The following is a 12,287-nucleotide window of genomic DNA, read 5'->3' as shown; positions in this document are numbered from 1 at the left end:
CCATGAATGTTTACCTTCAGAAATGTTAGTGAGCCAACGGACAGTAAGGTTTATAGGATTAGAAAGAAGATGAATACACGTTGATTATTTTTCTTTTTAATGCCAAATAAAAAATTACGAAATCTGCTCATCTGTCAAAAAATTTCTAGGTTAATTAACAAACCTTATAAATCTTTAACTAAGATCATATTTACTTCCCTATATTTCACCTGAAAAGACAGGTAAGAATACCTAAACAGGGCTTCCCTGGTGGCGCAGTGGTTGGGAGTCTGCCTGCCGATGCGGGGGATGTGGGTTCATGCCCCGGTCCGGGAAGATCCCACATGCCACGGAGCGGCTGGGCCCGTGAGCCATGGCCGCTGAGCCTGCGCGTCCGGAGCCTGTGCTCCGCAACGGGAGAGGCCACAACAGTGAGAGGCCCGCGTACCGCAAAAAAAAAAAAAAAAGAATACCTAAACAATTTTATTTCTACTCATTAGATCACTGTACTTTCTTGAATCATTTCAACTGTGTGGATGATTCCCAACCTCTATTTCTAGTCCAATACCTTTTCTAATTTTTTCTCTTCTTTTTCTAGAAGCTCATCTACTGTCTCCATCTCACTGTTCTGTCAGAGCCTGAAATATAGAATGTCTAAAACCAAACACATCACCTCCCTCCAAGATTACCTTCTCATCCCAAAGTATTTTCTAGTCACATTAACTGGTCTCTGAATTGTCCAGGCTTAAAACCTCAGAGACATCCTTGATATCTGACACCTCAATATCTTTCCCCCCAATATTTATAATAAGTTGAAAAGTCCTGTGGGTATTTGATAATTCTCAAATTCTTACCTGAATTTGATAAACTGAATAGTATTTTAGCGTAGGCCCTTAAAGCCTTCTGCTAGAAAGTACTATCTTTGGGGGCCTGCATTCTGGTTTCTTCCCAGGTCAGTTCATCCTATAAACCTTTGCTAAATTCACCTTCTGAATTTGCACTTTAATAACATCACTGACCTGATTAAAACTCTTCAATGACCCTCAGTGCATATCAAATTAGATACAAGTATTTGTACCTAGCCATCAAGATCCTTCAATTTGTCCCAACCCACTTTTCCAACCTTTTCTTCCACCCTCTTCTTCTCTGTACCCTGTATTCCCATCAGGTGTAAGGTTCTCACTGTACCCAGACCTACATGTCTCCTTGTTCTTCTCCTTTCTGTCTATTATCTCCCACCTTGGGAGTACCTACTTCCCTTTTCCATAATCTTTGCCTGTGGAAACTGTATCCATCTTTCAGGTTTTAGCTCAAATGCTACTTCCTTCAAGAAATTCTTCTTCATTCGCCTAACAGTTATCGATGTGATCTCTCCTTGAGTACATAAAATAGTGCCTAGCACGAAGTAAATGATCAATAAATGTTAACTATTATTTTCCTGCACATTTTAATCACACTTCTCTCATTCCATTTGTCAATTTTCTCACAATGTTAATTGGGTGTGTGCTCTATAACACTGCTAGATGATCCATTCATGAAAGTAAAGTTTATGTATTTTTTATCTTTCTATTATTAACAGTGCAAATAATGGTGCCTTGTACCTAGAGCGGTTCAATAAGGAGAGTGGGAGGGAAGGAAGGAGAAAGAAAAGGAGGGAAGGGAGGGAAGGAACCAGGGAGGGCTCTTGTCAAGAGTTAATAAATAACATTAAAAAAAAACAAGCTTAGAGAACCAATTTTATAAAATAATAAAATATTAAAATAAGGCTGTTATTTATAAAATGAGAATAGAGTGGGCAATAACAAAGCTTTTATATAAATAACATAAGCTTCCTTTAATGTTAGTATTTCAAAATAAGAAAACCAGCTACCTCTTTACTACCATTTGACATTTTGATCATTCGGTCAACATATTCTCTCGCCTTATCGTGACGACCAATGTGCCACAAAAATAAGCCTGCATGGTACAAAGCTTTTGGTCCAGCTCCTTTACGCTGCTCCTTCACTCTGGCATCTGATTCCTGAATAGCTTCTCTATCTGGGAGAAGGAAAAAAAGACATTAAGTGAAAATTAAATTCTAGATTTAGAGTTTATAATAGGTCAGATAACTAACAGCAGAGAATACAGTTCTTCTCCCTACAGCAGCACTAATACAAATAAAATGCAAGCCACATATGTAATTTAAAATTTCCTAGTAGCCACATCAAGGAAGTAGAAACAAGTAAAATTCACTTTAATAATATATTTTATTTAACCCAATATATCTAAATTATCATTTCAACACATAATTGATTTGAAAATTATTAAGAAGATACTTTTCTTTTTTTTCGTCTTACTAAATCTTTAAAATCTGGTATGCACTTTACACAAAGCACATCTCAATTAAGATGCGAAATTTTCTTCAGCAAATCTTTACAGTGAGATTTCATAAAATTTATTTTGGAAAAAGCAGAATCATATACTTGTTCTAAACATAATTTTTCTAACTGAATCAAGCATCAGTTTTAAATTTTGAAGTAAATTAATTAGAATTAAAATTTAAAACTCATGTCCTCAAACGAGACACATTTCATGTGCTCTACAGCCACCTGTGGCTAATGACCACTGTGACCACACTACAGTTCTATAGTTCATGTCATTCTCAAGACATAAAGGCTATATATGCAAATATTTTTTTAAATACTAAGATGAAAAAGTTGGCAATGATTCTAAAATGAGACAATTATTAGGGGCAAATTCAGAACTAGGAGTCAAATTACCCTACTTCCTAATCCAATTCTACAATATATGTCCAAGCCAGGCTGCTGTCACAGGTTAATGAAAGGTAGTATAATTACTACTTATATAGTTAATACTGACTGCTCCCTTAAAAAGATGGTCTACGCCTAGAACTCTAATCACTTCTATTTAATCTGTTATGTAAATGCTTGGGACACAAATGTCAGTTAGATCCAAATCCCAGGTCGAATCAAAATGTGGATCAGCTAGCCAATAGAAAGAAGAAATGTCAAAGTTGAGGACTGAGATTCTAACAGACTACCTTTCTGGTAATGGCTACCAAGAAAAGGTACGTGACTCCTCCTTTTAACTCTAAGGATACAAATTTAAATTTAAATGTGGAATTACCAAGGTACAACTTTACGAGTTTAGGAAACAAAATTGTACTCTGGAGGGCTAGAGATTGCTTGGCAAGGGACCCCTTCTGCCCTGCCTACAGCACACCCACTGCAACACCTTCAGAAGTTCTCACTAAATAGGCATGATACAGAAACAGAACTTATGAGGCAGGAGCAGGCATTGTACCTTCCTGCCCAGATTTCCGTCAAGTCCCCTAGTGGGGCATCAGCTAGCTGTGATAGTCTGCATAAAACTAGTTCTTTCCAGATATCAGCTCAAGTTCTTAATGCATCACAGCCCTTTAATAAACAGGGCTTACATTAGCATTCAGGAAGAATGTACGAGAACAATGTAGGCTCTTCCTAGGCAAGACAGACAGACATCTGGGCCTCTCCTGAACTCAAGCGCACTCAGCATTATTATGGAGGAAAGTCAAGTGACTGACTACTCAGGTGTCTCTAAACAATCCCCGAAATCACATTCTCTAACAGAACCAGTACTCTTGGGAGTAACCAATTAAATAAAAACTTGATTCTAGGAAGAAAACAGTTTGTTAATTTCTCTCTCTTTTTTTTTTTTTTTTTTTTTAAGGCTTACTGACTACAGCTCTCCTACACCAATTCTCTGCTCCAGCTACACACACCCCTGCTGGAACATAAAGGAAGGGGATCCAGAGATGAACCTAATCCTGAACCACTTCCACATATTTGCCCATCGAGTTCTCCTGTCTGAGAAGATCAAGTCCCCATTTCCACAGTCTTCCCAGCCTACTCCTATGGATAAACAGTACATGCCATTTCCCCGCACTTTCTTAAAAGTTTCAGAAAGCATTTAGTCGTAGATTTGTTTATGAACTAAACATATTAGTGTTTTAAGTAACTTTTTATTTATTTGTACAAGTATATGTGGGTGAAGGATGTAAGTGATACTTTGCTTAAGAAAAAACTGTTTCTTAATATTTAAAAAACTTTATGACATTTGGTAATTGTTTAATTATTTGAAATAAGATCTATTTTTACAATGCTATTAGCTGTTACTGGATATATATGGATGAATACAATACAATTTCTTTTTTATTACCTAGAATTCCAATACTGTTCTGCCTCAGCCATTAAGATATGCTATGTATTAAGACAGTTCACACAATTTTAATTGCTGGTTTATGTATAAAGTTCCTTCTTTAACTTAATCATATTTCCCAACCTACTACTGGATAAAAATTTACTGAATGTCTTCCAAAGAGCTAGCCCCCCTGGGGGATGTAAAGGCTTTTAAGAAGCTCAAGATATAGTAGAAGAGAGAAACTGCATGTAGCTGTATATGCACAAAACAAGTTGTAAAGTTGGCTGCTACAGAGTAATTTATGTATATACCTGTTTTGAGCTGTCCTTTCTTGGTTTAACCATTGCTAATATTTATTCACCTTTACATTAATTCAAACAATCCCTACATACTAATGAAACTTCTGCCATAGGATATAAGGAATATGAAAGCAACAGAAGACCCATATTTCTCTTGCTTGATAAACTTAGTCTTGTCAGGAAGATAAAACAACTATGACAAATAGTATCTATTTGTATCATATGAAAGCAATATGTATCATATGAAAGCAATAGTATCATATGAAAGCAATATGAAAGCAGAAGACCCATATTTCTCATGCTTGATAAACTTAGTCTTGTCAGGAAGATAAAACAACTATGACAAATAGTGTCTACAGGTAATACATAATACAGTATGATTAGACTGAATGTTAAGGTAACTGAGAAAAATCAAAATGAATTGAGTAGAAAAAACTGTCTAAGCATTGTACTTAAATACTATACCTGGATTGGGACTCATTTTATGAGTGTATATCAGTGCAATTAGAGAACAAAGTGATACATCTTGTTTATTTTTAATAGCCTCAAATTCTCGAAGAGCTTCTTGAGTTTTACCTGAAAATCAAAATTACGAAGTGAAAATTGTTCTTTGTGCAAAACAAGAATTTAAAACTTATGGAAATGTTTAATAATTAGCACATACCTTCCATTAACGTACCATAGGCATAATAAAACCTGAAGATGGGATCACTGCCATACCTCTTAGTTCCCTCACTGGCAGCAAGTAACACATGATGGAAATATCTCTCTTGACAATAGTAATTAATCAAAGCCTAAGAGGAAATAAAGACTAAATGTTAAAAGAGATTCTGATGTTCTGAAATACTCTAAGCAGATATTAACCTAAGATCTTGAGTAATCTAAAACTTCGATAACGTATTTTTTTCTTCCAACTTCCTTAAATACTGTTAAAGGCTAGCACTTAAGGAATGTAGAACACAGTGAACACAAAATTATTGAAATAACTCAATGTTGTCTAATAATTTCAATCTTTTTTTCCTAAACTATTTCTTAACAATACTGAAGTCAGGGTATTTTCACCTCTTTCCTTTCCTCACATTTTCTTAAGGTTTTAGAAAATGGGAAAGCAGACAAAAAGCAGGAATTAAAAAAAAAAAAAAGACAAGAGGCTCCCACTGCCAGACCAGATCTATTTTAAAAACAAAAACCCTTCTATTTTGTTTTTATAGCATCACAAAGTAATGACCAATTAAACTCAGCAATTGACTGTCAAAGGTTACCTTGTTTTCTGAGTTCCACAACAAATAACTGTCAGTAAAACAAAGGATCTATTTTTTAATGGAAATCACTATCATTAGGCTTTTTTCAAAATTATATTATTTATACATGAAGCAGAAAACTAGTATCAGGAGATACAAAGTTCTGATTAATTGGATCTCCGCTTTTCACCATTTTTCTCAGGATCACGTCTAAGGCTTAGTTGCTAACCTAATCAAAGAGGGAAGCCATATTCACCATCACCGTGATATACCTGATTCACTCCCACAAACCAATTCGGGCCATCCCATACCTCCCTAGTCTGACTCTTCAGCTGGTTCAGCAGGAGCAAGAAATATAGATGAAGCACTGATTGACAGGATTAAAATGAGTGTCTGAACAGCTTTTTTTTTTTTTTTTTTTTTTTTTTACAGTCCATTGTTTCTGGAGGGCTACAGTCCATGTGCTTCTCTAGAACAGTCTGGCAAACATCCTCCGACTTTTACTCTGCTTCCCTCCTGTGGTTACTGTTCTCCAGTCCCTTCTCAGCCACTGTTTCTTCAAAGTGTGATCTGGACACCAATTCCAAGACCCCTGCAGCACACCTCAGGAAAGTGCAGTTTTCCTCCAGAGCCCTTTCCCTAGGGTTGCAAATGACTTCTTAGTTTGCCACAACTAAGGACACTTTTAATATGATCTTACTTGACTTCTGTCCAGCGTTTAGTATCACTAAGCACCTATAACTCTCCTAAAAGGCAGTGGCATGGTATCATAAAAAGGACATGGATTTTAAGACCTGTTTTCAAATTTCCTGTCCATCTTACAGCCGCTCAGTTTTGCTCATTTGTAAAATGCTGGTAGTCATTTATAGGTCATTGTAAGGATTAATTGAGATACCATACTGTAAAACTCCTATTCCAAAAAAAAAAAAGTTCCTCCAAACCCCAAATGTTGATGATATAAAAAAAAAAAAAAACACGTGTCCAGCCAAGACTTCTCATTGCAGCTCCCGATTCCTATTTCAATTTCCCCAAAACCCAAGCCAGACATCGGGTCAGGAATCCTCTCTTCCTGTTTGCACAGTCCCCATAAGTCTAACCAGTCAGTAGGTTCTTCTGTTGTTCTAGTCTGCTTCCCACTCCCTGCACCTATTTCCACTGCCTTGGTTCAGGTTAGGTTGTTGAATCCAACAAACATTTACTGACTGCTACGAGTGCCAAGCACTGGGCTAGGTACGGTGAACATGAAGATGAATAAGATATGATTCCTGTCCCAGAAAAGCTTAAAATTTTCAACTGAGACTAGAATCTAAAGACTATTTGAACCCACGTACCTACGGTCAATTAATCTTCCACAAAGGAGATAAGAATATACAATAGAGAAAAGACAGTCTCTTCAGCAAGTGATGCTGGGAAAGCTGGACAGCCGCATGTAAATCAATGAAGTTAGAACACATCCTCACACCATACACAAAAATAAACTCAAAATGGCTTAAAGACTTAAATATTAAGACATGACACCATAAAACTCCTAGAAGAGAGCATAAGGCAAAACATTCTCTTACAGAAATGTACCAATGTTTTATTACGTCAGTTTCCCAAGGTAATAGAATTAAAAGCAAAAATAAACAAATGGGACCTAATCAAACTTAAAAGCTTATGTACAGCAAAGGAAACCACAAACAAAATGAAAAAACCTATGGAGTGAGAGAAAATATCTGCAAATGATGTAACTGACAAGGGCTTAATTTTCAAAATATACAAACAGCTCAAACAACTCAGGAAAAGAAAAAAAAAAGCCCAACAACCCAATCAAAAAATGGGCAGAAGGGGCTTCCCTGGTGGTGCAGTGGTTGAGAGTCCGCCTGCCGATGCAGGGGACGCAGGTTCGTGCCCCGATCCGGGAGAATCCCACATGCCGTGGAACGGCTGGGCCCGTGAGCCATGGCCACTGGGCCTGCGTGTCCGGAGCCTGTGCTCCACGGCGGGAGAGGCCACAGCAGTGAGAGGCCCGTGTATCACAAAAAAAAAAAAAAAAAAAAAAAAAGGGCAGAAGACCTAAATAGACACTTTTCAAAAGTAGACATACAGATGGCCAACATGCACATGAAAAGATGCTCAACATCGTTAATTTTTAGAGCAATGCAAATCAAAACTACAATGAGGTATCACCTCACACCGGTCAGAATGGCCATCGTTAAAAAATCTACAAATAACAAATGCTGGAGAGGGTGTGGAGAAAAGGGAACCCTCCTACACTGTCGGTGGGAATAAAATTGGTGCAGCCATTATGGAAAACCATATGGAGGTTCCTCAAAAAACTAAAAATAGAGTTGCCGTATGATCCCGCAATCCCACTCCTGGGCATATATCCGGAGAAAATTTAAAAAGATACATGCATCCCAATGTTCACAGCAGCACTATTTACAATAGCCAAGACATGTAAACAACCTAAATGTCTACTGACAGGTGAATGGATAAAGAAGATGTGTGGTGTGTGTGTACACACACTGGAATACTATTCGGCCATAAAAACGAATGAAATAATGCCATTTGCATCAACATGGATGCAACTAGAAATTATCATACTAAGTGAAGTAAGAAAGAGAAATACCGTAGGATATCACTTATACGTGGAATCTAAAATATGACACAAATGAACTTATCTATGACACAAAAACAAACTAAGACACAGAGAAGAGACTGATGGTTGCCAAGGGGGAGGGGGGTGGGGGAGGGAGGGATTGGGAAATTGGGGTTAACAGATGCGAACTATTATATAGATAATGGATAAACAAGTTCCTACTGTATAGCACAGCAAGCTATATTCAAAATATTCAAATTTCAGTGTCCGTAAGTAAAGTTTTATTGGAACAAAGCCATGCTTAAGTATTGTCTACAGCTGCTTTCATGATACGATGGCAGATTCGATGCCACAGAGACCCTATGGCCCATAAAGCTTGAATATGTACCACCTGGCCCTTTAAAGTTTGCTGTTCTACTTAAGGCTTCTGTTCTAGAACGTTAAGTAGAACAGGGATTATTGGATAACAAGGTTAGAAGAAAGCTAGGGTCAAGAAGGGTCTCCTATTGAGTTGATCCTCTAAGAGATGAGGAGTTAAATCACAGTTTTTAGCACGAAAGCGTTTTTATTAAAAAGTTCATTTGGGTGGCAGTACAAAGGATAAATTTAAGGGGATGAAAATACTTAAGGGGATGAGGGAAGGCTTCACAGGAAGATCATGTAAAACTTCAGGCAAAAAAGCAAAAGACACTCCAGCACCCCCATCACCGCCAAACTGTCCTCCAACCACTCATCACCAGCTAACATGGTACGCATTGCATTTACCTGTTTACCGACTGACTCCCCCTCCTCAAATGTAGAAAGATTTGGGAGGGTTTTTCTTAGCTTTATTACTGCAGGGCTTATCATCTTCACGCTTAGAATAGTGCCAGACACATGGGAGGCACTCAGTAAACATCTGTTGAATTAATTTAATTAAGGTTTTCGCCAACATTAGATTATAAATTCACAGTCCCTGTGAAGGCGGGGACTGTTCCGTTCTGTTCATCACTATCTCCAGCTCCAGTGGACAGTGAGCCCTCCATCAATGTGTGTTGAACAAGGGAATCAGTGAACAAATGAATGGAGAAGATAATCATCCTAAAAAGTAACTTCTTTTACTTTCAAGTCTCATGTCTTTGTTTTCATATCATTTCTTACGTGGACCGTCATTAAATATTTGCTGAACGTATGCATCAGTGATAAACAGAGAAGACCATCACCCTAAAATACTCCTCCATTTTCAAGCCTATGTCTTTAACTGATTTCGTATCATCTTTCCGTGCTCCTTTTACCGTCTCACGGGGGCAGCTGGCACTAGTTTGCTGTAAGTCCTTAAAAATTGCACCCGGGAGACGCACTAGGTGTCCTATGTTGACCAAACCTTCCAAGCAAACAGGGTACAAAAGTAAAAGTAAACACGACCAACAGGGTGGGAAAAGCACACTAACAGCAATTCGGAAAGCAGCGCGCGGGGAAGGCTGCCCAGACCTCAAGATTCCAAAGCAGGGCCCGCGGAGGGAGAGCAGGTGATGTAGGTTACAGGCCCGCACCCCAGGCGGGGGCACCTAGCCAGCCGGGGCGGCAGGTACCGCAGGGTAACAACGGCCTAGCCAGGTCGGCCCGCGAGCTCCCCACGCCCCCCGGCCCCTTGCCACCCCGGCCCCCCCCCACGGCAACACACGGCCAGCTCCTGCCCGCTCACCTTCAGCCCCTGCGAGTCCATGGCTTCCGAGGCCGAGCCGCGTGCCTCCCGAGCGCGCGCCTGCCGAACCCCAGCAGAAGAGCAAAGGGTCTCAGGGTCTCGCAGCCCAGGCCCACACCAGCTTGGGCCGCGGCGGGAGGGGCGGGACGGGGCGGGGCCGCGCCGCCATTGGCTGCCGGCGGAGGGGGCGGGCCCTCGCGGCAGGGATTGCGGGGGTCGAGGCACGGGCGGGGACCCCGAGGGAGGGCGGCGGGTGGGGGAGGGGGAGCGACCAACCGGATGCTGGGTGAGGCAGAGGTCAAACAGCGAAAAGACCCTAGGGGCACCGTGGGTGGGCGGGCCTGAGGATTAGAAATTAAAGAATGAAGGAAATGGGGGAGGACGTAGGAAAAGGGCAAGTTTGTTTCCCATCTCCGGCTACAAAGCAAGACACCATTTTCTACACGTTTGTGTAGAGGCGGCTTCCCGCAATGCGGCTATTTAGAAGGCCTGACCAGCTCAGAGAAAAGCCTTGAACTTTCACATGTAGTGGTTGCATTACGGCCACAAGGTGGAGCAGAAAAATCACAAGTTCTTAACAGAAAGGGATGAGCTTCTTGCGCCCATCTTTGCAGGCAGTGCTGCAATCCCGTGTGTTTTGTTAGAAAGCACGTTAAATTAGTCTTTTTTTTCTTTTTACCAGCCCTGATAATGGGAGGAACCAATGAAGTAAACCTATTTTTTCAGTTAAAAAAAATAATAACACTGCTGATTTTAAACTGAGAATAAAATTAATCCCTACGCAAACGTTTATGTTTGCACGGATCAGGCAACTGTTAGTTGCTCGTAGATTTCTTCAGTTATTTAGTGAATTGAATTGAAATAGAATGAACAAAGAGATTTCCTATTTCTGCTTAAAGATATTTTTAAAATAAGATTTGAGGTTTAAGTAATCTTTGTGGAATCTTTTACATGGATCCCAAATTTCAATCCTAGTTCTAAGTATCTTACTTTAGTTGATGTGATTCATAGTTGCCTTAATCAGATTTTAAGTTTGTTAAGCAGTCAACGAACATTAACCTTTTCTCCATGCCAGTAGGTTAGGTAATGACAATCTTGAGGGAAAGGGTGAGTATGACTACAGACTTCAGTGCTAGGCAATATTTCTCTCTGGTTTCCCTTAAAAGTGCATTCTACCCAGAGAGGCACATATTATTTTCATGAGATTGCTTTTGTTTGTTTCCATCATTCATAGTCAAGCTAAATGTTTGTGATAATGGACAGCTGGTAATACCTGTTGGTCTGATTTTCAAAGCCTGTGGATTAATCTGCACTTGGTATGCAGCAGAGAATATCAGAAACTAAGATGCTCATCTGAGTATATAATCTTAACCTGTATGCTTTGGGTTTCAAGTGAAGAGTTCATCCAGAAGAAAGTTTCTGAGCATCATAGTTAAAGGAAGAGATGATCAAGCTACCTTTCTGAGATCTTTAAAGTCTAAACTTGGGCTGTCAGACTACTGGAAGACTGTACACTTGGGCCTTATTAATTTAGCCCTTTATAAAATTTCCTTCGTTGAATTTTGTTCTAAGGTTAAAGTATTTAGCACAAAACCCCATGCCTGGCACTCCATGAGTGTTTGTTGGATTAAAACTACTTTGGGAATTTGCTTTGACACTCCTGGTAAACTTGTTCCCTGCATAAGGCCTCACGTGAGTAGTTTCTTTTGGATCTCAGGCCAGGAAAAACTCTGTCTTCCCTGAAAAACTGAGGTGTTCTTTAGCTCAAGCATTTCTACTGGCTCACTTTTACCTACTAACGTTTCAGTCTGCCATCTAAGACCTTTCATCGTCTTTGAAGCCTTATCTCCTACTTCTCCATTCATAGAACCTTATATTCCAGGCAAATGGGACAACCATTCCTTCTTCTGGGTGCCTTCCCTTACATTGCTCTGAGCTCTTTCTCCATCTGAAAAAAGAAACCTACTCTTGTTTTCAGAGTTCATCTCAAATCTCATTGTGTATGAAGCCTATAGGGATGGCCATAACCGATTGGATGTGTGAGATTGCCTGGTGCAGTAGGAAGAATATGGTCTCTCAGACGTGAGATGGAACTCCTGGCACGCTATTATCTTTGTGACTCGGGCAAGTAATTTCCTGAGCTTAATTTTCCATTTACTAAAGAAATTAAACACCTAACCACATACGAAAAGTTCCTAACACATAACAGACATAACCATTAATTTCCATGAAACACATAGTGCTCTGTAAGACTTAACACACCTTTATATTTTTTGCATTATAGCTATGGTGTATTTTTTGTTTGTTTAATCTTTTCTATTAAA

The 12,287-nt window shown here is 39.4% G+C and overlaps 1 protein-coding gene across 2 annotated transcripts in view; it reads right to left on the bottom strand.

Moving 5' to 3' along the window:
• TTC21B (tetratricopeptide repeat domain 21B) overlaps nucleotides 1-10,091 on the bottom strand; it is an 87,319-nt gene extending 77,228 nt beyond the window's left edge. Inside the window, exons 1-4 of one of the 2 annotated variants that reach the window (XM_060016655.1) lie at nucleotides 9,964-10,091; nucleotides 5,122-5,251; nucleotides 4,923-5,033; nucleotides 1,850-2,016 (exon numbers count right to left, since the gene is read on the bottom strand). In XM_060016655.1, coding sequence (XP_059872638.1) covers nucleotides 1,850-2,016; nucleotides 4,923-5,033; nucleotides 5,122-5,251; nucleotides 9,964-9,984 — 429 coding nt within the window. In that variant the 5' untranslated portion in view covers nucleotides 9,985-10,091. The remainder of the gene's footprint in view (nucleotides 1-1,849; nucleotides 2,017-4,922; nucleotides 5,034-5,121; nucleotides 5,252-9,963) is intronic. The other variant, XM_060016656.1, reaches the window with a different exon arrangement.
• Nucleotides 10,092-12,287: the final 2,196 nt, after the last annotated feature.

Source organism: Delphinus delphis, chromosome 7, assembly GCF_949987515.2.
Source record: "Delphinus delphis chromosome 7, mDelDel1.2, whole genome shotgun sequence".
NCBI classification, from domain to species: domain Eukaryota; kingdom Metazoa; phylum Chordata; class Mammalia; order Artiodactyla; family Delphinidae; genus Delphinus; species Delphinus delphis.
This window is presented reverse-complemented; position numbering and strand designations above follow the sequence as displayed.